General features: G+C 36.3%; 1 protein-coding gene across 15 annotated transcripts in view; it reads right to left on the reverse strand.

Annotated features, from left to right (window-relative positions):
• The window catches only part of Znf638 (zinc finger protein 638), a 72,909-nt gene that overhangs the window by 39,366 nt on the left and 9,325 nt on the right, over window positions 1-24,218 (reverse strand). For 12 of the 15 annotated variants that reach the window (XM_050165329.1, XM_050165324.1, XM_050165328.1 and 9 more), the window contains exons 2-8: window positions 18,708-20,220; window positions 13,358-13,419; window positions 7,467-7,505; window positions 6,049-6,350; window positions 4,381-4,529; window positions 2,612-2,764; window positions 830-952 (exon numbers count right to left, since the gene is read on the reverse strand). In XM_050165329.1, coding sequence (XP_050021286.1) covers window positions 830-952; window positions 2,612-2,764; window positions 4,381-4,529; window positions 6,049-6,350; window positions 7,467-7,505; window positions 13,358-13,419; window positions 18,708-20,018 — 2,139 coding nt within the window. In that variant the 5' untranslated portion in view covers window positions 20,019-20,220. Of the gene's footprint in view, window positions 1-829; window positions 953-2,611; window positions 2,765-4,380; window positions 4,530-4,859; window positions 5,002-6,048; window positions 6,351-7,466; window positions 7,506-13,357; window positions 13,420-18,707; window positions 20,221-20,321; window positions 20,543-24,218 lie in introns of those variants that run through there. The other 3 variants (XM_050165323.1, XM_050165316.1, XM_050165326.1) reach the window with 3 other exon arrangements.

The raw sequence follows: 24,218 nt of genomic DNA on the forward strand, positions 1-24,218 counted from the left end.
CATCTATAATGAGATCTGGTGCCTCTTCTGGTGTATATATGTTAACAGAACATTGTATGCATAATAAATAAATAAATCTTTAAAAAAATGGTCTAGGAAAATTAAACTCATTTATATTTCTTTTTCAAACATTTATATTTATTTATTTATTTATTTATTTAATGTATAAGCATGTTCTATCTGCATGTACACCTTTATTCAAGAAGAGAGTATCAGATCCCACTACAGATGGTTGTGCACCACCATGTGATTGCTAGAAATCAAACTCTTATTGACCAAGGAGCCATCTCTCCAGCCCCCTGGAACATTGATTTTACTAAAGAAACCAAAAGGCTGTAGAGAACAGAACAGATTATGTTGATGTAAAATTCAAAATTATGGTTCCAGAAAAGAATTACCTGTAGGCAGAGGAGAAGGTTTAAGAATTGGAACAAGCCAGCTATAGGGACTTCTACAATGCTTTCAATATTATTTCTAGCAGTTCCAGGTTTGTTAAATTGGTACAATATTACCTTAGTCTGTTGTTCATCACTTAATATTATACTAGTTGTGGTGGTATATATGTATTGTTAATCTGAGAGGCGCACACCTTTAATCCCAGCACTCAGGAAATAGAGGCAGGCGGATCTATGTAAGTTTGAGGCCAATGTGGTCTACAAGAGCTAGTTCCAGGACAGCTAGAACTGTAACACAGAGAAACCCTGTCTTGAAAAACAAACAAACAAACAAACAAAGTTCTAAATCTTTTGGACCAAGATTTATGTATTTTCTACACATGTCCTATACATTTAAAATGTTAATGTAACAAAAACATCTAAATTTAATTTACCTGTGCTTTTTTCCTTCCTGGAACACATACTTTCACAATTTTTCCTTTTATTTCAAGAGGAATTGTTTCAGTGTGCCTCATGACTGCCGTAACTGCTTTTTTATACTCCATCTCCAAGTAAGCCTAAAATAAAATTGACAATTGAAAAAAAAAAAACCCTATTTTTAGAAGACTCATTTTATTTATATTCAAAAATGTTTGAGACAAGTTCTATCCAGGCTGGTCTTGAATTTCTATGTATCCCAGACTGTCCTTCAAATTCTGACCCTTTTGTCTCAGCATCCCATATGCCACCTCACCTGGCTTATATCTCTGCATTTTAAAATGGACTTAATGCTTTTCTATGAAACAAAACTATGAGGTTATCTCAAGATGGCTTTTTTTTTTGTTGTTTTACTAACCTATAATTTGATGTTTCACACACAATACATATTTAATACATATTTCACACACAATACATATTTAACTTTATATAACTTTATATAACTTCTAGACCAAGATAAGAGATGAGTCCATGGCAGGCTCCTAGAATAGGAAGAAAGGGGAAGGCATGTCTAACTGAACAACAGGAGGGTAGGCAAGATCTGGCTTAGCTTGCTTTAAGTTAGATTTAAAAACAGAACAACAACAACAACAACAAACAAACAAACACACACACACACACACACACACACACACACACACACACACACACTTTTTTCACTAAGGTTGGGAACTACCAAACAAATGCTAGCTATTTTTACTGAAGATTCATCCACACTGACCAAATAAAATGAGGAATGGGGCTGGAGAGATGATGGTTCAGCAGTTAAGAGCACTGGATGCTTTTCCAGAGGATCTAGGTTCAGATCCTGGTACTTGCTGCAGGTACCATACATACATGTGATGTGCAGACTACATGTATACAAACACCCATACACAGAAAGATATACTTTTAAAAACTTAAAGAAATGTGGAATAAATTATCGGCTTTTAGTTTCCATAGAAATCTCTAAGAAATATCCTGGGTCAGTGAAAGTTTTCTCCAGTGAAATAAGACTGTTTTGGTCTCTAGGTATCACATCTGACATGATCATCAGGATCTTTTCTTATGCTCTCACTTCGCCTTCCTAATAAGTCTTTTCCCTATTTCATTTATTTGGTTTGCAGTCCATGGCATTTAATTAAAATTGCATGCATAAGCATAGGTAGAACATGTTTGAGCTGAGGACCAAACCCAGAGCCTAGTAAACACTCTACCACTGAGCTAAATCCCCAACCCCAAGCCCCAAACTTTTAAAGCCTCCTGCTTATAAGCAATTACCATGTCTTCTCTTTGCCTCAACTCACAAGAATCTTTTAATCTAGGGTTGGTCTACAATTCACAAATTTTATTAGGAATACAGCACACATGTAAACAATACTAACTGTACAAAGGAAACCATTTATTTTATGTAACTTGTGTACCTAAAATCATGTTTATTTTTACAATTTTTAGAAACATAGCAATGCTTTCTCATTTACATAACCATACCTACCTTCTATATCTCAATGGCAAAATACCTAATAACCTATGACCAGCCTATAAAACTTCAAATAATTATCTGGCCCTTTATTGTATAAACATGTCTATTCCCTGGAACCTTGGTCTTTCTTGGGAGTCTTCTGTCAACACAAATACTGTGGAACATTTACGTTAACTGTCAGTGAACAATAATATACACAGCACAAGCAGCTAAGATACCAACATTATCACAAAAGCAACAAGTCTGCCTGGATTTTCACAAATGATAGATGACGCACCTCATTTCTACAAGGAACAAGAAGGATATCGGTGATGTTCCCAAATGGATGGAATGCTTTTCTAATATCTTCCTCAGTAAAGCCATCCTCTGGAAGTTCAGATACAAGAAGAATTGAATTGGAACTCAAAGACAGATCTTTCCGAGGCCGAATCTGGAATGAAAGAAAATTAAAAACAACGTAAGCCACAAGGTACGGTAATCATAACTCCACATATAATCTCTACTACTCATCTCAGTATTTTTATGGATATCTTATAGACATTATAGCTTTGTTCATTCTACATTCCAGTAATTCAAAGGCTGGGCCCCATGCATGCCAGATATGATGGCACACACTTCTAATGTCAGCACTTGGAAGGATGAAAAGAGGATACCAAGTTTAAGATCAACATGGGCATTATAGCAAGATACTGTCTTTTAAAATAAAAATGCAGGGCAAGCTGCTTGTCTGCACTGTCCCAAGACTGGGCCAGAGTGGCAGTATATGGGTATAAACTAGAGGACAAGGAGCTTGATTTTTTTCTGAGGAAGATCAAAGCTCAGAAAGGTGAATAAGTCATCGTCTGTAACTCATAATAAAAGTGTTTTTGTTCAATGTTTATTTAAAAAAAATAAAGAATCAGAATCCATCTCAAAACAAAACCCAAAAAAAGCAAAAAGAAAAAGGTATATTATATATAATATATAGTATATATAATCAGACTACATATACTGTAATATCAAATTTACCAAAAATCAACCAAAAATGAAAGACTTTTTGAAAATTCTGTTAAGAAGTCCTGACTCAAAATCTTACCAGATTAATTAAAAATTTTCCCTATACTCAATATTCCTTCCTAATGATCTCAAACTTTTGCAATTACATATTGTTTTAAGTTTAACAATTAAAATATAACGTTTTAGAATAAAGAATACAATTGTTGAAGGTCTTCAATATATTTAAATAATTTCAAAAGTATATATAACACCATAAAAATATTAGGCTTATTAGAGTCATAATGATAGTTTAGATCTAAATAAAATCTAAATTACTGTTAAATAAACAGTAATTCAACAAAATATACAGTAAAACAGCATCTCAATATAGTAACAAGTAGGTTATAAACAAAATACACCAGTAAACCAGGACAAAAAAAACTACACTACTACAAAGAATGTATAAACAGAAATGATCAATTCTCACATTTCTAGCTGATAGAAATTAAGACTCATTAATAATTATAACACTCATTTCACCAGTCATATAACTTCTGAAGCTAACAAAAAGCTTCATCAATACATCACAGCATATGTTTCTATTCTGAGACAGTGTCTGTAAAAAGCCTCCTGCCTCAGTATGCCTTGCTACACTAAAGGAGCATGCTACTCTACTACCCTGACTAGGACTTCTTTGGGCACTTTAAACACTAAACATCTGGTATTCCTAACTACATAAAACACTAACACTGACACTCCTAAACTACAAGACTGAATTATTAGGCTTTTATCAGTCATAAGAAAAAAATTATCTCTCAAAGAAATTTAACAAATATTTATTTGAAATTTATTGGAAATGTGACTCCAAAGATCCAATTTTATTTTCTGTTTTTCATAGTAACAAATGCAGGTATACTTGCGCTAATCTACAAAAGAATTACTGACCTTTCGCTGGATAAAAGCACCTTTACCAGACACCTGTTTACCTTCTGGTAAGGTGTCATCTTCAAGAGTCCTATACTTATGAGCAGCATGTTCTCCTAAATGTGAGTCACTCTCCATAGAACTTACAGATTTCACTGATGGCTTTGTTCCACTGGCAAGTTTAGGCTTTTGTGCTGGGAAGAATCCTTTATCAACTGCTTCTATGTTTTTCTGTTTATTAACTTCTGTTCCATGTACAGAACGTTGTCCCCCATCTTCTACTGCTTTTTTTCTATCTGATTAAAAAAAATACATATATTCATATATATAAATTAAAAAGAAGCAAAAGGCACATAGCACTCTTATGACAACCCAGCCCTTTTGTCTCATCTTTTTGGATTTTATTTCCAAGAGGATGTCAATTATTTATTCAACCATTTATTAAGTAAACATTTATCTAATGAAAGATGTTACAAGACAATGTTCATAAAACCATACTATGCGATCTAGTAAATGATTTTTAAAAAAAGAAACTTAACCATTTCAAGACACTATAAGTAACATGATTAAGATTACAGAGCCATTCTCAAGCTTAGTAGATAACATACAGAACATACACTACATACACGCACACATGCAGAGTTCTCAGTCTTCAACTGCTCATTCTTCAAGCTCTATATGCAGCAGTTCCTTTGTTCAGTGAGTTTTCCTTATGTCAACAGTCCTCAAAGTTTTGGATGTAGAATCTCTTGGCAAACTCAGGAAGCCAGAGTTTATTTTTGTTATATTCTTTTTATTTAATAGAATTTTAAAACTGCTAAATCATTTATTAATAAACTTGTATATTTATATATTTTATAAAAATTAGCTACTTATCAAAAGGATAAATGAGTACTATTGTTCCACATTTTTCTAAACATGTAAACATGAACTTCAAAGACACATATCCCTGACTTTTTGTAACCATTATGTATGGTGGATGCACAACTTTGGTTCAAAGTACAAGGAAAGTCAACTACGACACAAGTGTGTTCTTGGAAGAGGAAAAGAACTCATACAACACTGAAAAGACCTTGTGAGACCCTATGGGAGACTTAGGGTTTTGAACTATACTGAGATTAGCCAGCTTACACTTTTTAATTATTTCCATTTCCATTCAATTTCTTAAAATATAGAGTAGAACTGAAGACATGCTCAAAGTACTACTTTAACATGAACAATGGTTTCTTTCATTATAGGCTATGTGTATGTATATGTGTGTGTATGTATGTATTTTAACAAATGAGCTTTTAGAAAGGTCATTAAATGATTATTAAATAATCAAGAAACAATTATTCAAAATATAAGATTGGCCTCAAACTTACTATATGTAGCTGAGAATAACCTTGAAATCTTGATCTTCCATCTCAGTCTCCCAATTTACTGGAATTACAGGTGTATGCCACCCAGTTTATCTTTGATCCTTAGTTATTATTTTTTATTCATTTTTTTTTTTTTTTTTTTTGTTTTTGAGATGGGGTTTCTCTGTATAGCCCTGGCTGTTCTGGTATATGCTCTGAAGATCAGGCTGGCCTTTAACTCACAGAGATTCGCCTGCCTCTGCCTCTCTAGTACTAGGATTAAAGGCGTGAACCACCAACACTCAGCTTGGTCCTTGATTTTTAAAATGGATGCGGATAAATTAAATTTTGCATACATCTTGTCAACTCTCAAATATGAGTCCAATTTCATACAGCAACTTTAAAATTAAATAAAATACAACCATTCATTTCTAAAATCCCATTCAAAAGAATAGCATCAGGATCATTATTGTACCTGATCTTACTGATCTTCTTGATGTCCTTTCAGGGCTAACTGACCGGTAGGACTTTGGACTTCTTCTAACGAGATTTCGGCTTCGATATGGAGAACGGGATCTGGATCTGGATCTGTATTTAGAAACGAAACTATGGCAAATTCTTGGACTTCGACTCCTTGGTCTATATCTATAACGAGCTGGACTTCGAGATCTATGGTATCTGTGACTTGAGCTTGATCTCCTAGAATGCCTAGGACTGGGGGAATGAGAATGAGAACGTCTTCTTGGAGTTTCATTTTCTTTCCTATTGCTCTCATTTCTAGAAAGGAGAAAACAAACAAGACTCAGCAATTCAATGTAGATTTAAGCTATATTAAATAACAGAAGCAGCTTTTTAAACAAACATTTATTTTTATTACTTATTATTTGTAAGTGTGTGAGAGTGTGCATTTATGTCCAGGTGCCCACCAGATCCTTTAGAGATGGAATTATATATTGTTATGAGCTACCCCACATGAGTGCTAGGAACTGAACTCAGGTCCTTGACAAGAGCAGTTAAATGTTTTAACCACTTAGAAATTTCCCCAGACCTTTCACTGTATTTTTGTTGGTTGGTTGGTTGGTTTGCTTTTCTTTTAGAGACAGGCTCTCAGTATGTAGACCATCCAGACTAACTCTAAACTTGTGGCAATTCTAGGCGTAACCCACTGTGCCTGGCTCAGAAGTAGTTTATTTAAAAGAAGCTACTGGGATAGCAAACCAGCTCACTGGGTAAAGATGCTTTTTGCAAGCAGACCTGACAACCTGAGTTTGATCCCCCAGACACTTTAAGATTGCAGAAAACCAATTCTGGAAAGTTGTCCTCTGACATCCACAAGCACCATGGCACATGTCACACACATATGTGCATATGAACACACACACAAAATAAATGAAAAATGTATCTACCATTATGAGTAGAGAAAAAGTAATCTGAACAGATAGATGATTAACCTTCAGTTTGCTAGAACCCTCTTTTTTCTAGCTTACATTAGAGTATTTTTATCCTCTTCTTAGGTATCAGTTATTTTGCAACTATTTCAAGTTATATAAAGAATTTAGGAATTTGTGCTTGTCCATAGAAGAAAGCACATTTAAGCTGAAATAAAAAGACTCATCAATTTTTCATGTGCCAACTGTATAAAAATAAAAATAATAGCAGGGTGTGCTGGCATAAATCTTTAATCCTATCACTTGAGAAGCAAAGACAGGTGGATCTCTCTGAGTTCAAGACCAGCCAGTTCTATATAGAGTTCTAGGCTATCCAGGACTCTGTCTACAACAAAACCCAACATGATTAAAATTAGGACAATTCCAAAACAACTTTAAAAAAATTTACTGTTTACTTTTAAAAGGAAACAAAGTTGTAATAATTAATACTATTAAAAAAACATACCTTCGAGATGGGAGGATCTCAGGGTTCCAATCAGGGTATCTATTTGAAATAAAGACTATTAATGACAGTTCAAGCAATAATAATCTTTTAATCATTTAATTAATAAAATTAATCATCTAATTAATAAACAATTAATCTTACCTAAACTGTGTCAGAACTGCTCAAATTTAAGCTTATATATAATTTAAAAAGTTGAAATATGGCCAGCTGGTAGCGACACACACTTCTAATACCAGCACTCAGAAGGAAGAGGCAGGCAGATCTCTATAAATTCGAGGCTAGCCTAGACTTGTCTACAGAGTGAGTTCCTGGACAGTCAGGGCTACACAGAGAAACAATGGCCTTAAAAAAAAGTTTTCTTGATAATAACACTTTTATGTCTAATTCACCATCTGATCAAGGTGCCACGCTAGTAGATATATCAGAAAAACATTCACCAAGACTTCAATTTTTTTAAAGACCTCACTTTTAAAAGTCAAATAAATAGTATATCCAAAACTTCTTAAGGTATAAAATATTAGTCTAGGTAGGGGTAGACAAAGAGGCAAAGAATAGAGGAGAGATGCTAGGCATGGTGATTCATGCCTGCTTTCCCAGCACTTGGAAGGCAGAAAAAGGATAAAGAAAGGCTCCAAAACTACATCAAAACCCTATCTCAAAAAACCAAAAAAAGAAGAGAAAGTTCAAGATCATCTTCATGTATATTAGCATTTCTTCTTCCCTTCCTTCCTTCCTTCCTTCCTTCCTTCCTTCCTTCCTTCCTTCCTTTCTTTCTTTCTTTCTTTCTTTCTTTCTTTCTTTCTTTCTTTCTTTTTTCGATACAGGGTTTCTCCATGTAGCCCTAACTGTCTTTGACCTCTCTCTCTAGACAAGGCTGGCCTCAAAATCACAGAGATTCACCTGTTTCTGCCTCCAGAGTGCTAGGATTAAAGGTGGGCACCAATTGCCCATACGTTATTAGCATTTCTCATGTGGGTTGAGACCCCTTTGCAGGTTGAACAACCCTTTCACTGGGGTCACATAACAGATATTTACATTGCAATTCATAACAAATTGCAAAATTACAGTTACAAAGAAGCAACGAAAATATTTTGTGGTTGGGGAATCACAACATGAAGAACTGTACTAAGGGCTGCAACATTAGGAGGTTGGGAATCACTAGTTTACATAAGACACTGGCTAAGAAGAAACAAATTCATGTAAAAAGCTAGGCATTATAAACTGTGTATTTTTAATATCAAAGTTGAGAACATAGAGATCTACAGATACCTTGTGCTCATGAGCCAGGCAGCCTAACATAACTATGAGACCCAGGTCTTGGAGAGAGATACAGTCTCAAAAAAACAACAACAAACCGGGAAGGCTTGTAAGGATCAACATCCATCGTTGACCTGTGGCCAACATAAGCCTACACACACAAATGCACTCCTCCATTGCGTCCCTACTCCATACATACGGGGAAGACAGAGACAAGATCTCAAAATTTTGCAAAATTCTGGAAGAAGGCTAAAAAAGATGGCTTTTCAAAGTTAAGAAGGTATCCTGCTCTTGAAGAGAAGCATCCACATCAGGTGGCTCATAGCCACCTCCAAGACTTTCAAGAGGACCTGATGTTTCTGGTCTAATAGGTACCTATACTCAAATGCACATACCCACATACAGACATATACATAATTTAAAAACAAAACTCTAAGCATTTTCACCCTTTCTGTTGGGTCACATAGAATACAAATTATATCATATGCTTTTAAAAGTTATATCCAACCGGTTGTATTTGGGAAAATATATGTAATAAAGTACATAAAAAATATATGTACTTGCTTTTCTTCAAGTAGCCCTTGTATTGATGATCTTGGCACTAGAGAGGCAGAGGCAGACATTATCTCTGTGGGTTCAAGACAATCCTGGTTTATATAAGCAAGTCCCAGGCCAGCCGGGGCTACTTGGTGAGAACTTGTCTCAGAAAAAAAAAAAAAAAAAATCTATTAACAGGCCCGGTCTTGGTTAGAGCTAATATGGTAGAACAAAGAAGAACCAGGAGGCAAACCCTAAGTGGTTCTACTCCAGGAAGTAGTTGTTGCAGCACAGAAACGGAGGGCACAATAAAAAGGAAACAATCTAGAATGGTTTCTTTAGAACAGTGGTTCTCAAGCTTCCTATTATTAAGACCCTTTAAAGTCTCCTCATGTTGTAGTGACTTCTAACCATAAAACTACTTTCACTGATACTTCACAACTGTAATTTGGCTGTTATGAGTTGCAATGTAAATATGTCTTTTCTGATGGTCTTAGGTGACCCCTGTGAAAGGGTCATTCAAGCCGGGTGGTGGTGGTGCAAGCCTTTAATCTCAGCACTTGGGAGGCAGAGGCAGGCGGGTCTCTGAATTTGAGGCCAGCCTGGTCTACAAGAGCTAGTTCCAGGACAGGCTTTAAAGCTACAGAGAAATTCTGTCTCAAAAAAAAAAAAAAAAAAAAAAAAAAAAAAAAAAGAAGAAAAAAAAAAAAAAAAAGAAAAAAAAAAAAGAAGAGGGGAAAAAAAAAAAAAAAAAAAAAAAAAAAAAAAAAAAAAAAAAAAAAAAAAAAAAAAAAAAAAAAAAAAAAAAGAAGAAAGAAAGAAAGAAAGAAAGAAAGAAAGAAAGAAAGAAAGAAAGAGTCATTCAAGCTCGATTCAAGCTCCAAAGAAATAAAGGAGTTGTGGCCCAAAGGTTGAGAATCAATGTACTAGAGAAAGAAACAAATCAGGAAGACCCCTGAAATCAGGTTATAAGTTTGCACAAAAATAACAAGTGGCTGGGTAGTGGTGGCACAAGCCCTTAAATCCAACAATTAAGAGTCAAAGACAGGTGGCTCTCAGTGAGTACAAGGCCAGCCTAGTCTACAAACAAGACTCAGAACAGCCAGGTTACACAGAGAACCCTGTCTCGAACTCCCCCCCCAAAGCAATGGGAGTTCATGAACATTTATTTTTTTCAATTAAAAAATTACCGTATGAGTATGTGTGCAGCTGTGTATGCCATTGTACACATATGGCCAGAACTTTGTTGAGTCCATTCTGTTTATACCTTTCTACCTTTACATGGCTGCCAGGGATTGAGTTCAGGTTATTTGGCTAGCATGGCAAGCACCATTAAGCACCATTGCCAACAAACCAGCTAGCTAGCCTCCTCATGAACATTTCTAAAGCAAAGATAGTAAGAGAGTGTTTCAAGAATAGTTATAAATGAGTATCTGGAATTAAGGGGAAAGATAAAAACTGAGATATTTAGAAATTAAACAAAGAATTCATAGCTATACCCTTATGTGTGAAAGTAACACAGGGTAGATGTATAAATAGGAGGGGGGGTCTGGGAATAGATTCTTATGCTTGCTAATACTTAAACAGAAAAAGAAAAAACAATGTAAAAATAAAAAAAAAAAATCAGGGATAAAACAAGGTAGCAGGAACAGGAGTATCAGAGATGGTTAAGAAAGCCTGCATCTTCATCCTCAAATTTACCAATCTATAACCTAATTGGACATAGTGATCAAATTACTAACATTCAAGAATTCAATCTCAGCAGAAAGACAAAAGGACAATCTGCTGCTCCCTGAGACACAGTGGCAGAGATCAGAGGGAACATATAGCTGTACTGGATGCCTGGTCAACAGAGTTACCTTCAAATTTGACAAAGTTGATATTGTTGCCATCAATGACCCTTTGTTGACCTCAACTAAACATTCTACGTGTTCCAAAATGACTCTACCCACTTTCACAGCAAAGTCAAGGCTGAGACTGGGAAAACTTGTCATCAATGGAAAGGCCATCTCCATCTTCTAGAATCAAAAGGGGGTGATGCTAGTGCCAAGCTTGTTATTGCCACTATGGAGAAGGCCCACTTGTGGGGTAGAGTCGAAAAAATGATGATCTCTGCCTCTTCAGCTGATGCCATGTTTGTGATAGACATGAACTGCAAGAAGTATGATAACTCACTCAAGACTGTCAACAATGCTGCTTGCCCCACCAAATGCTTAGATCCCTGGCCAAGGTCATCTACAACCATGCTGATATTATTGAAGGACTTGTGACCATAGTTTATGCCATCACTGCCACCCAGAAGACTGCAGATGGCCCTTCTGGGAAGCTGTGGCATGATGGCCGGAACAGTATCCCTTTATCCACTGGCATTGCCAAAGCTGTGGTAAGGTCATCCCAGAGCTGAACAAAAAGTTCACTGGCATGGTCTTTCATGTTCTTATCCCCAGTGGTCCCTGATGGATCTGACATGCCACCTAGAGATAACTGCTAGTACAATAACACAAAGATAGTAGAGCAGGCATTGAAGGGCCCACTAAAGAGCACCCTGGGCTATCCTAAGGACCAGGTTATCTTGTCTATCGCAACTTTAGCTGCAACATACACTCTTTCACCTTTGATGCTGAGGGTGGCATTGCTTTTAACAACTTTGTCAAGCAAATTTCCTGGTATGACAATAAATGTGGCTATGGCAACAAAGCGGTAGACTTCATGGCCTACATGGCTTCCAGGGAGTAAGAAGCTCTGTGTGGTGGTTTGAATGAGAATAAGCCACATAGGCTCTTGTGTTTAAATATTTGGTCCCCAGTTAGTAGAATTGTATGGGGAAAAGTAAGGGGTATGACCACTGGAGTAGAAGTGGCCTTGTTGGAGGAGGTATGACACTGGGAGTGGGCTTTGAAGTTTCAAGTACCCACACCAGGCCCAGTTTGTCTCTGTCTCTCTTCTCTCTCCCCAGTCCCATCCCCATCCCCTGCCTATGGATCAGGATGTAAAGCTCTCAGCTACTGTTCTACTGCCATGCCTATCTGCTTCCCACTGTGATGATCATAGACTAACTATAAAGCTATAAGCAAGTCCTCAATCAAATGCTTTCTTGGTCATGGTGTCTCTTCATAGCAACAGAACAATAACTAAGACAACCTGGACCAGCTACCCCAACAAGAACATATGAGAAGAAGAGAGAGGGCCTCAGATGCTGAGGAATTCCTGTCCCAAGTCAGCCGCAATCCTTGAGCAATCTATTCTCAGTTTCCATCCCAGATCCTCAAAACAAGGGGAGTGGCCGGGCAGTAACGCCTTTAATCCCAGCACTCAAGAGGCAGAGGCAGGCGGACCTCTCTGAGTTCAAGGCCAGCTTGGTCTACTAGAGATAGTTCCAGGACAGGCTCCAAAANAAAAAAAAAGAAAGAAAGAAAGAAAGAGAGAGAGAGAGAGAGGGAGGGAGGGAGGGAGGGAGGAAGGAAGGGAAAGAAAGAAAGAAAGAAAGAAAGAAAGAAAGAAAGAAAGAAAGAAAGAAAGAAAGACAGACAGACAGACAGACAGACAACAACAAAAACAAAACAAGGAGAGTGACTTAGGAAGTCCTACCCTCTTGAATATCAATAAAATTCATTGCACCCACCAAAAACAAAAAACCAAATGATCAACAAATTATCTTTCAGAAAAGTAAATGAAGTCAAAACCCTTGAAAAAGGTAGTTTTATTTGTTATTGTGTGTTCCAAGTGTTGTTTATAAGGCAGTAAGCTGAAATCTGCATTCACAACTCCACAGAAAAATGGGCAAGATAATGGGAAGAATGATACCTGTCTTCAACCACTGTGGGAAAGGCAAACAAGCAAGGAAAATCAACTAAATTTGTTTGTAATTACCTATTGGGGATTAAGTTAGAAAAGAGACACAGATTAAGTTAATGGAAGATTACAAAGTATTGGAATACTAAACATACTTCTCTAGGATTATTTTAAACAAGGAATGGCTTTTAAAAGTTATTTTTAACAAATTATCACACTAAAAATATTTAATAGTTACATGTCATCATAGGCTATTTTCTTCTAACTCTGTTGCTTATAAAAAAAATGGAAGAAAATGTTCTTACTGTTGACGTAACTGCCGACAACTCTCAATATGGGTGGAAGTATTTTGATGCTGAATCCAGTCCTATTTTAAAAAAAAGGTTGAAATTAAAACAATCCTCATGCTCACTAATGAATTAAGTTTTTTTTTAAATGACAACAGGTATTTGAAAATTTGTTATAATTAGGTTTGTTAAACAAACCTAATTATAATTTAGATTTAGGATTTAGAAACAACATAATTTTCACAAACAAAAATTAAAGCCCTCCAAACAAATGCATTTAACCCACACATGTTAACACTATTTAAAAGATATTTAAGTAGAAATTTTTAAAAAATCATATGCATGAACATTCATTTTGAAATGCATACGTATATTTAGACTTGAAGAAAAAGCATAAATTCAAAAATAACATCTCAAATATAAAAGCAACATTTCAAAGAACACCAAAAATTCTATAAAGCAGTATCTCTGAGATGGTGCCTTCCAAAGACAGCAGCTTACTCCTCTAAAGGTCAAGCAAAAGACACTGATCACCAAAATAAGACTTCAAATGCTAATGGCATTCCAAACAAGGTGCTCACTATATTGGGAAAAAGATGAATAAAATAGTGAAAACTACCACTAATCAAATCTAATTTATTTTCAAGATTTAATGGAAAGTAACACAGTTTCAAAGACATAGTATCCCTTACACATACAGCTTTACAATTAACAAAAAATACTTCCCTATACATTGTTTACAAATAAATGTCCTAAAATTACAATATGTAACAACAAATACCTCCTGGAAGACATATTTGATTAAAAGAGGGTCAGCGAAGAAAGAACAAGTAATATAGCTTTTAACATAATAGTCTTCAAGGTGAAATGTGTCTATTGCTCAATGTTTTATTGTTCCTTCAGCATTTGGAAAGGAAAAAGAGAAAGAAAAAACCCAACCCTCACTAAATAGCTCTCTGAATTTTAAAACTTCTGAGAAAAACTTTTGTTTTCACTTCAAAAGCATTTTAAACAAAAAGTTGAAACAATTTACAAAACAAACTTTCTACAATTAAACTACAGCTGACATTAATCCTGAGTTCTACCTTGGCAGGAACTACCCAAAAGTCAAGTTACTTACTTCCAACACTGCATCTAAGTTTTGACAGACTAAAGGATTTCATTAAACTTCCTGGCTTAACTGTACACTGTAAAAACAAAATGTCTGCATAGACTCCTTAGTGCTACAAATAAAAAGCTAAAAGAAACCATCAATCAAGAGTCTGTAGTAGTGTCCAATCCAATCCATGTCTTTGATATAAATTAGGTATTGTTTTTACCAGACACACCAGCAGGCAGAAAATTAGGCATAATTTATTTGCACCATAAAATGTTTTATTTGAATAAGTTGTCAACATTTATAAATCCAGATTGTACCCCCAAATCTGATTTTCAGCTTTTCTTGAAACACATACAAAGAAATGATAGTAATGAATATGCTTTTTTGCTATTAATACCTATATAAGCTGAAAGTGGTCAATGCCCTGCTTACTAAGGCACTTTCTTTAATTCTACTCACCATGCACACTGTCTTCCAACAGGCATCCTTCTTGATACACTAAGTAAGCTCAGTAAAGGTATCTATGCAACCCCAAATCCTAGACTTCATAATACCCAGATAGCTGCTCAAAAGGAGCACTGCCTCTATAGGAAAAATAATTACCTAAGAAGCAAAGAAACTCCAAAAACTATAGACTTGGGCTAGCTCTGAATCACTATGAAAACACCAACTCATATCAAAGCTTGCCCTTTATCTTCTGACTAGCTTCAATAAAAAATATTTGTTGCCCAATGATTAGAGTTAAATACCTACCTGGACCCACATGACAGAAGGAGAAAGCATGACTCTCACAATATCCTGACTTCCACAAATTCACTTTGGACACGTGTACCAACACTCATAAACACACAAAATATATAAATGAGTAAATTGGGGACTGTCTTGAATCAAGTTATTTCAGTCAAAAGGACATAGGAAATCAAGGCAAATTTCTTTAAAACCTGAATGCCAGTTTGTGAGGAAACAGTCTATTACTGTATTCTTAAAAGTGCACCTCAGGCTATAGTTTGGAAGACTCAAATGTAGAAAGCAAAGATGCTGTAGGATTTACCTAGTAGGAAAAAAACCTGAAATTAGAAATCCACAAGTACTAGCTATATATTCCTATTATCACAAATATGCATATACACACAAGGTAATAAAATATTTCACAAAAAACAAGAGGCAACTTGTACATCTAAATTAACATTCACATGCCCATTAACATTCACATGCCCATCATTGTCCATCAAGCAATGATGAATTCTTTAATTAGATGAACCCCAATCTGTAACGCTGACTGTTAAGACTGGGGGCAGGGAAATTAAGCATGTGCATACAATGCACATTGGGTGTTAACTCAGCGGCATAGAAGTCATAGCAAACTTGTGGAAGTGAGAGGACAAGCTTAGAGGTCAGTCATAGTCATCATCTTCTACCTTGAGACAGGGTCTCTGCTGTTTTCACTGCCATATACAGGCTAGCTCCCAGTAGGAGTGCTAGGATTGACACAGATGCTCGTGCCATTTGACTGCCAGGCTTTGACAGACTTTGATCCTGGGGACTTGAACTCAGCTCCTCACACGTGTGTGGCAAATGCTTTCATTCACTCAGCCATCTTCATAGTCCAAAAGAAGTGCTTTTTAATGACTGCATGATTTTTCTCTGCTTTCAAAATTTTGTTTTATTTTATTTCCCCAGGGTTTTCCACCTTACACTTGAATAACTAGGGATGCTTTCATTTAAATAGCCTACCCCATCTCCCATTTTCCTATTTATCTACACTTACATCACTCTGAAACACTATCAATGTGTTGCTTCACATATCAAAAATTTAATTAGCTTCTCAAAGTCTTCCACCTCAAATCAGAATTGACAATTGCTTTTCAAGGCCTTGCATATTTATTTCTAGTATGTTCTTCTTAGCATAAGGCCTTCTTTATGAACTTTTGTCTCTCTACGTGTTGCTGTTCCCATCTGGAATGCCATTTTTCTTCTTTAGAAAAAAATGTCTTCAAACTACTCCATAAAGAAAACAGTGCATCTGGTACAAGCCTTATCTAACTAGATGGAAAATGTATTCTCAAACCAAAAAGCAGATTTATGCTTTTCTTGTTCATCACAAATTGCTAGATACTTTAAAGGCATTCTAATTGCTGGCCTGATCGCTACAAATCTGAAATCAACATAGAAATAGTATCTTCCCCTAATGTCATGAACATATGGTTAAATATCACCAAACCACTCTCTCTTCCCATCCCTCTTCTGAAAGGTAACTACTGCCTCTCTCTCTCTCTCCTCACCCCCCTCTACTTTCCCCCTTCTTTCCTTTCTCCTTTCCTTTCCCATCCATAAGCCACTAAATAAACTCTATATACTGCTCCCCAAATCACCAAACCATTTGCTCCTTTTGGTTTTTCCACACAGGGTTTCTCAATGTAGCCATAGTTATCCTGGAATTCACTCTGTGGAATAGGCAGGCCTCAAACTCAGAGATCCACCTACCTCTGCCTTCCTAGTGCTGGCACTAAAGGTGTGTGCCACAACTGTGTGCTTGTTTCTAACTTTGAAAATATCCTTGGGTATCTTTTCTTGATGAGACTGCTTTACAAAACAAATTTTATATAGTTCTTTATCTCTGCCCCCCATCTACTATAGATACATACAAAGTTAAATCAGTATATACACAATGGATACTTTTTCTAAAATACAAAATAAAATTATCACAAGTTAAGATATATATTTTTCAACACATTATGACTGATTAAAAGTTCATAATAAATATGTGTTATTGGTATGCCCAGTTACAATAACAAAGAGCACCCAACACTCAAGTCTAGGGCTAGTTACAGATTACAAAGTGCTATGAAAGAACTATGCTGAGAGCTTTCTGAGTGACAAACAACTCTATCCGCTTTGGTGGAAAAACGGAGCTACTACCATATTAAAATCCAGCATAGGGCTGGAGAGATGGCTCAGAGGTTAAGAGCATTGCCTGCTCTTCCAAAGGTCCTGAGTTCAATTCCCAGCAACCACATGGTGACTTACAACCATCTATAATGAGGTCTGGTGCCTTCTTCTGGCCTGCAGGCATACACAGACATAATAAATAAGTAAATATTTTTTTTTTAAAAAAAAACAGCATATTTGTCTAAAATGGATAGATTGCTTTTTTTTTTTTTAATTAAACCTAGGGCCTGGTATGTGCTAAACGTGTGCTCTACCACTGAACAACACTCCCAGCCCAGAATGATGCTTCCTTTTACTAGTGTTAACTTGAAGACAAGAGCATTCAATTCAGGTTTTCCCATTACTGACTGAAACCTGATAAATGCATACAAAGACAATAAAATGGTAATATTTGCAGGAGAGAAAAATAACAAGCGAACGAAAACCTACACATAAGTAAGCCTCTTCAAGCCACCCAGACAATTCAAGACTAAAGCTTTAAATTAAAGCTTCTTTTAAAGTACATTCCCTTCTCACCATAATCTATATCTACAAATTGCATTAGTAAACAAAAGAACCAGTGATTCCTGTGCAGTTACAAGGGGTGGGGGTGGGGGGTGATTCCTGTTCAGATTTACCAGTGGTTACTATCAAACACCATATACTATATAATACTATTCTTCAGCACCTACGTAAAATTTTCCTTCTGCTTATACTAACCACAAAGGCACCTTAAGCATATATTTTGGACTTTCCTCTCTCAATTTCCTGCATTTTACTCTATTCTCTATTTTCTGAGCTCATGGCTGGCTCAATCATCACTACATCCTGAATAATTCTGTTATGAAGTTATTTTAAAAGTGCCTTCTCAAGAAACACTGAAAAACTTCTGGTCCATACAAAACTCAGAAACACTTAAAGCAACATTAATATCTTTATCTTAGAACAGATATATGCAAGACTAAAATATACTGTCCTTTGTAAGTGCACATTACAAATGAGTCATAATTTTAGTCTAATAAATCTTAAACATACTTTCTCATGTAGCACTGTTATGAGTATACAATTTATTATATAAAGTTGATGCTGCATAAATGGGATAACTGAAAATTAAAAAAAAAAACTGGCAAACTATATAGTATACTAAGTAACAGGAATACAGAAAGCCTAACATTCACTTCAATACTAAAGTTACTTACGATTACAAGTAGGTGCCAGGATTGCAATCAAAATTAATTAGCCACTTACTTAATGCTTTGGTAACAGCAGCATACATAACAGAATTTAGAGAAAACCTGGGCGCTGAGCATCATTGTACAGCAATCTTTTAAAAACACTCACCTTCAAATGACTACATTCTACGTTACACAGAGAACACAAATGTGGAAATATTCTTGGAGATGCCGCATAATAATCATTCATCATAGAAGGGGTTGGCAGTCTCTTCATTTTCTCGGTACCAGCTTGTGTAAACTTTGGTAGCCACGAAGCTTTCACAATCCCAAACGGAGACCGAATGGGCAGGTCAGCCTCTGATTGGTAACTCTTTTTACTTCCTCTAGGTCCAACATGTGCATCATCTGAACTGATCACGGGCTTCTGTGGGATCCGCTCTGGCTGGTTTAAAGCTGAAATTAATTCAGAGGAAAAGGATGGCTGGTTCACAGATGGAGGAACAAGAGACTGACTCATTGTCTGGCTAACTGTTTGGCTAAGAGACTGGCTGACGGACTTTACAGGCTCAAGGACTGACTGTCCTGAAATGTGTAAGCCTGTCATTTTGGTTCCACTCTCAGCTGGGAAAAAGGACTGACTTGAGGACTCACCAGGGAAGTCCATCTGACGAAACACATCTTCCACAGGAAACACGGAATTACGTGTCACATTTGGAGAGGGAACAGTTGCAGAAATGTTCTCCTGCGACCGAAATTCATTCTTGACCTCATCAGTTGGAATTTCAGGATCATAAATACGTACTTCAAGTGGATCTTCTGTATAGCCATATTTGCTTGCATGCCCATAATCAATTACGTTACTTGAAACTGTTTCTTTACCAAGTGTTTCCTTATTTCTGCTGTGAGAAGGTAAATTAGGTAATCGGCGCCCCATTTTTCGCATTCTTATATCCCTCAATATTAATGGCATATTTTCAGGAGTTAGCTGTTCATCAGGATAGCGACTAAGTTCTTCTAGGTCTTCATTTGATAATCCAAAACTTGCTAAGATACTTGAGGCACTCTCCTTTGTATAGCGGCTCTGTACTTTAGGACTCTGCTCTGTAACCTGAGTTACAGAACTCTGTTTCACTTCCACTGGTGGAGTTATATGAGGCTCATCATCCCACCGACTACTATGAGGTTTCTCCTTCTTTTGTTGTGCTTCATGAAAATCCATTTTTTCTTTGGTTAATCTTGGATCAGTTCGGTGTTGAGTTACCTGAACATTCATTCTTGGTGGTCCCATGTTCTGATAAGATTCATGGCCAGGAAATCTGTGTGGAATTCCACGGGCTCTCCCTGCTGGATAAAATCTTGGAAGACCCATAGATCCAGGCCTCATAAATGGTCCTGGAGGCCTCATCCCAGGAGGATTAGGTGCTCTCGGCCTTTGAAGTGGAAAGGTCCCTCGAGGATTAAACCTGGGTCTCGACATGGCTACTTTCAAGAATGTCTGATTTAATAAACTATAAGGTGTTGTTGAACCATGTGAGGCAACGACATTCAGCTGCTGAAGCGCCAACTGAGTCTTAATCTGAGCAAAGTGCAAAGGAGATGGGCCCAACAGAAGTGGGTTTGCAATGCCCAGGCTCAAGGGATTCACAAGTGGTGCGAAATTTTCCAAGAATAACACAAAGCTGAAAGTTAAAACACAAATATTAGATCATTTTAACTCAAACTACTTCATGAAGTGGGTTCTACAGCCAGAGTAAAACATTTTGAAATAAAGCCATGATACCATTTGGCACTGCATATACTTCACAAAGTTTTAAATTTTCCCCTAAAACTTTCTCTTCTTTTCTGAATCCAAAACACAAACCCCAAATCTCAAGCCAGAGTTCGTGTATATTGCCGTGCACGATGTGAGGTGCTGGGTGCTGTCCTAGGTGCTGAGATGTAATTCACAAGTCCTTTTACATAATCTTGAAAAAGACTGAGGATTTATTTTGTGGTTTTATACTGAAAAAAAAAAAGATGATGACATTAAAATTCTTAGAAATGCACACAGACTCGGTATTGTGTTATCAAACATAAGAAAATTAAAAGAACTGTAACTTTAAGATTTTATTCAGACCCATTTTTCAAAGACACATTCTTCCTTGGAATCAATCTTCACATCTACTAAATTCCACATGGCAATTAAACTAAATACTTATATTCCTGATACTGAACAGTTGATTCTGGTAAAGTAAAAAATGTGTCAACAAGAATCTAATTACAAAAGTCTAACAAAGGAAGTGCAATGGTATGGAATTCCTTATACAACATAACATGCAACAAAACCAGTCACCCTGATCTTTCCATTGTTGCGAATACAGACAAAATACACAGGTAACAATGTCTATAAAGTGTTAGTTACTGTTCTAAACATTTAACATGGATTTATTCATTTAGTTCTCACAACTCCCAGAGATACATATTGTTTTAAATTGAGAGATTAAGTAACACATAGACATATGATGCTGGGATTTGCATTCAAATCAAATTCAGACTTAATTTAGCTCCACAATCCATGCTTACAACCACTAACAGATGTAATAACACTATACTACAGGTCTCAGATATTAAATTTGCTAAAAGTGGTTGATTACTGACCACGTTCTCACACTGCTACACTACCCAGTCTAACCAACTTCAGGGAAAAGCAGTACTTCAGCTATCATTCAGGACCAAGTCAGCAGCCAGAGTGGGTGACTTTCCTCATCCATATACCTAAAGATTGACTTACTTTTAAATATATTCATGTGTTAATTACATACATGTAAGTATGAGTGCCTGAGGAAGCTAGAGGCATCATATCCCCCTGAATTAATTACAGGTGTTTATGAGTTCTGTGCCACATGGGTGCTGGGAAAACCTGAATCATCTCTGCAGGCCCAATAGTTAGTTTTATAAGGTTCTGGGGATTAAACTCAAGTCCTCATGCTTTATTTATGCTTGTTAGTAAGATGAAAATATATTTGGGTAAAACATTTCCTCTTTTCAAATCCAATCATTTTGCATATTGCCAATTTTCCCCCCTGGAGCTGAGACCTAATAAGTACTCTATCACTGAGCTAAATTGCCCAGCACTGCATTTCTTTAATTTTTGTAAAGAAGAATTTTACATTATGCCTGTTCAAATACCTAAAAAGATCCCATCCTTTCAAATTTTGTATGTATAATGTCCAACAATCTAGGCAACTTCTCTCTACCACCTTTGTAATTTGGAAGGTATTTATTCCAGCTAGGCCTTTGCACCTTTGTCTTCTCATTAAAATAACCAACTTGTCCTGGATGGTGACTTATATGATTTTATACTTATTCTGCATGGTCAGCTTCCATTAAATTTTCCTTGACCACTAAGATCAGGTGAGTCTCAACATCTTACTTATTTCTTGAACCACTTTTGGTATCTCTAGCTTATGATTTGTGCTAATAAAATGCATGCCCTTCCCAACAATGCAGCACCAAGTGAAGTTATATGTTCACTGAAAGACTTTTCTCCCAAGTATATAAAACCCTATTCAGAAGAACCTCAAATTTTTGTTCAAGTATTTAAAAGTTGTCATTGTTAATGTACATAAACCAGTTTTTTATATGCATCAATCTATGCATGTGTTTGTGTGAATGAATGTGGGATGTCCTGCCACATCACATATGTGGAAGTTAGAGGACAATCTTAGTTGTTACAGGTCTTTGCTTTCTACCTTGTTTGAGACAGGGTCTCTACTGTTTAGTATTGCATATGTCAACATATGCAAGATATGTTGTAGGCCCAAGACTTTCTGGGGATACTACTGTCTCTACTTCCCATCTCCCTATAGTAATTCTGAAATTACAGAAACTGGATACCACACCCAACTTTCCATGAGTTCTGGAGACCTGAACTCAGATCTTCATGCTTGTGTAGGACACTGAGGTTTCTCCCTGGCCCCTCAGATTTCAAGTTAGAATGAAACACAAAAATAAAAATTGCCCAGGCTATAAATTCACCACAGCAAATTCAAAGCCACTATTTCAAAAATGCTATTTGTAACAAATTCCAGAAATCACAGATCATTAAATTAGTTTACCTTTGTCATTAGTTTACAACTTTGTGCTCCTTAAAAAATAAGAACTGCTCAGTAAGCAGTTTTCAATTAGTTATTCTTTTAAATTTTTTGAGGGTGGTATGTGTGAAGATGTTCACATGTACATGGAGGTTGTCTTCAGTCATTCTCCATCTGATTCATCTTCTTTGAAGCAGGGACTCACTGGGTAGCTCTGGTTGGCCTCAAACTTACAGAGACCTGCCTGCCTCACATCAGGCAGACCTTTTTCAAGAAAAGGTCTCTCTCATTGGACCTGGAACTCACTATTTTGGCTTTGCCAGTGAGCCATAGGGATTCTCCTGTTTCTGTCTCCCTAGCTCTGTATTTTATAAAAGTATACTTCTGTACCTGAGTGCTGTGGATCAAACTCAGGTTCTCATGCTTTTTCTACAAGCACTTTATTGACAGAGCCATCTCCCCAGCTCCTATTCTGACTTTTTATACATCATCTTCTCCAGTTGATGAAGACTGCTTTTACACAGAGAGAAGCACTAATTTTTTCAAATACTGTTTCCTCTCCCAAGTAAAACACAAATGGTACAGATTTATCAGCCATCTAATTACTATATGTAACTATGAACAATTTTAGGTTGAAAAGAAGTATACTTGAATTTTTTAAAAAGCAAAACCCTATGTATTCTTCAAAGTACCTAGCATCTTGGCCTTGTGGTGATATAAATGATACATTTATAGAGTACAGATACCAGTTGTTTTACAAACTGTATTCTTCGAGACCTCTTAAGCATAACAAGTGCCCTTAATCAATAAGCCATTTCTCCAGCCAACAAAGTATTATTTTGAAGTTATTCTAGGGTTGAACATCCAGGGCCTCAAACATACTAGCTAAGAGCTGCCACTGTATCCGCAGGCTATTTGATGTTTTTGACTGACATTTTAGTCTACACTTAATACTTTTCATAGCAGAATATTAAATGGTAAAATCATTTGAATTGTTTTCCCTGATGAATGGCAATCTTAAAATTCCTTTCAATGTCCTTTAAAAACAGAAACAATCTGAAACAAAACTTCAGTATAATCAATCATTATAATCAATTATAAAAAAAATCCTTTTAGCAAATAATAACAATGTCAGTAAGAAAGCTCAATGGTTAAGGCACTTGTTGCCAAGCCTCAACTGAAGTTCAATCCCTGGAATCTACAGGGTAGAAGGAGAGATCAATTCCTGAATGTTATCCTCTGACCACCACACAGAGCTTGTGGCACACCCACCCACAAACATATACACAAAATAAATAGGTACATTTAAAAGAGAAGAAAGAAATCAATAGCAGAAATGGGTTTCTTGGCACAAGTATGAAGAAATGGTTACACAGATTAAAAAGACACTACCATTAGATCCCATGAAGTAGAGAAAATAAAGCTGGCTTCTGGCTTCCACCTGTATAATCTGACACGTGTCCACACACATACATATTAATATTAATTTTTTACAACCTTACACTTGAGACTTTATAGTTTCATGTTTTCAATGTTGTTTTATAGTCATCCCACTTGAAATAAACAAAATCCCTGAAAGCAAATAGTTCCTACAACACACCATT

The sequence above is a fragment of the Alexandromys fortis genome, unplaced genomic scaffold (assembly GCF_014885135.2).
Source record: "Alexandromys fortis isolate MF-2015 unplaced genomic scaffold, M_Fortis_MF-2015_v1.1 scaffold_158, whole genome shotgun sequence".
Lineage (NCBI taxonomy): Eukaryota > Metazoa > Chordata > Mammalia > Rodentia > Cricetidae > Alexandromys > Alexandromys fortis.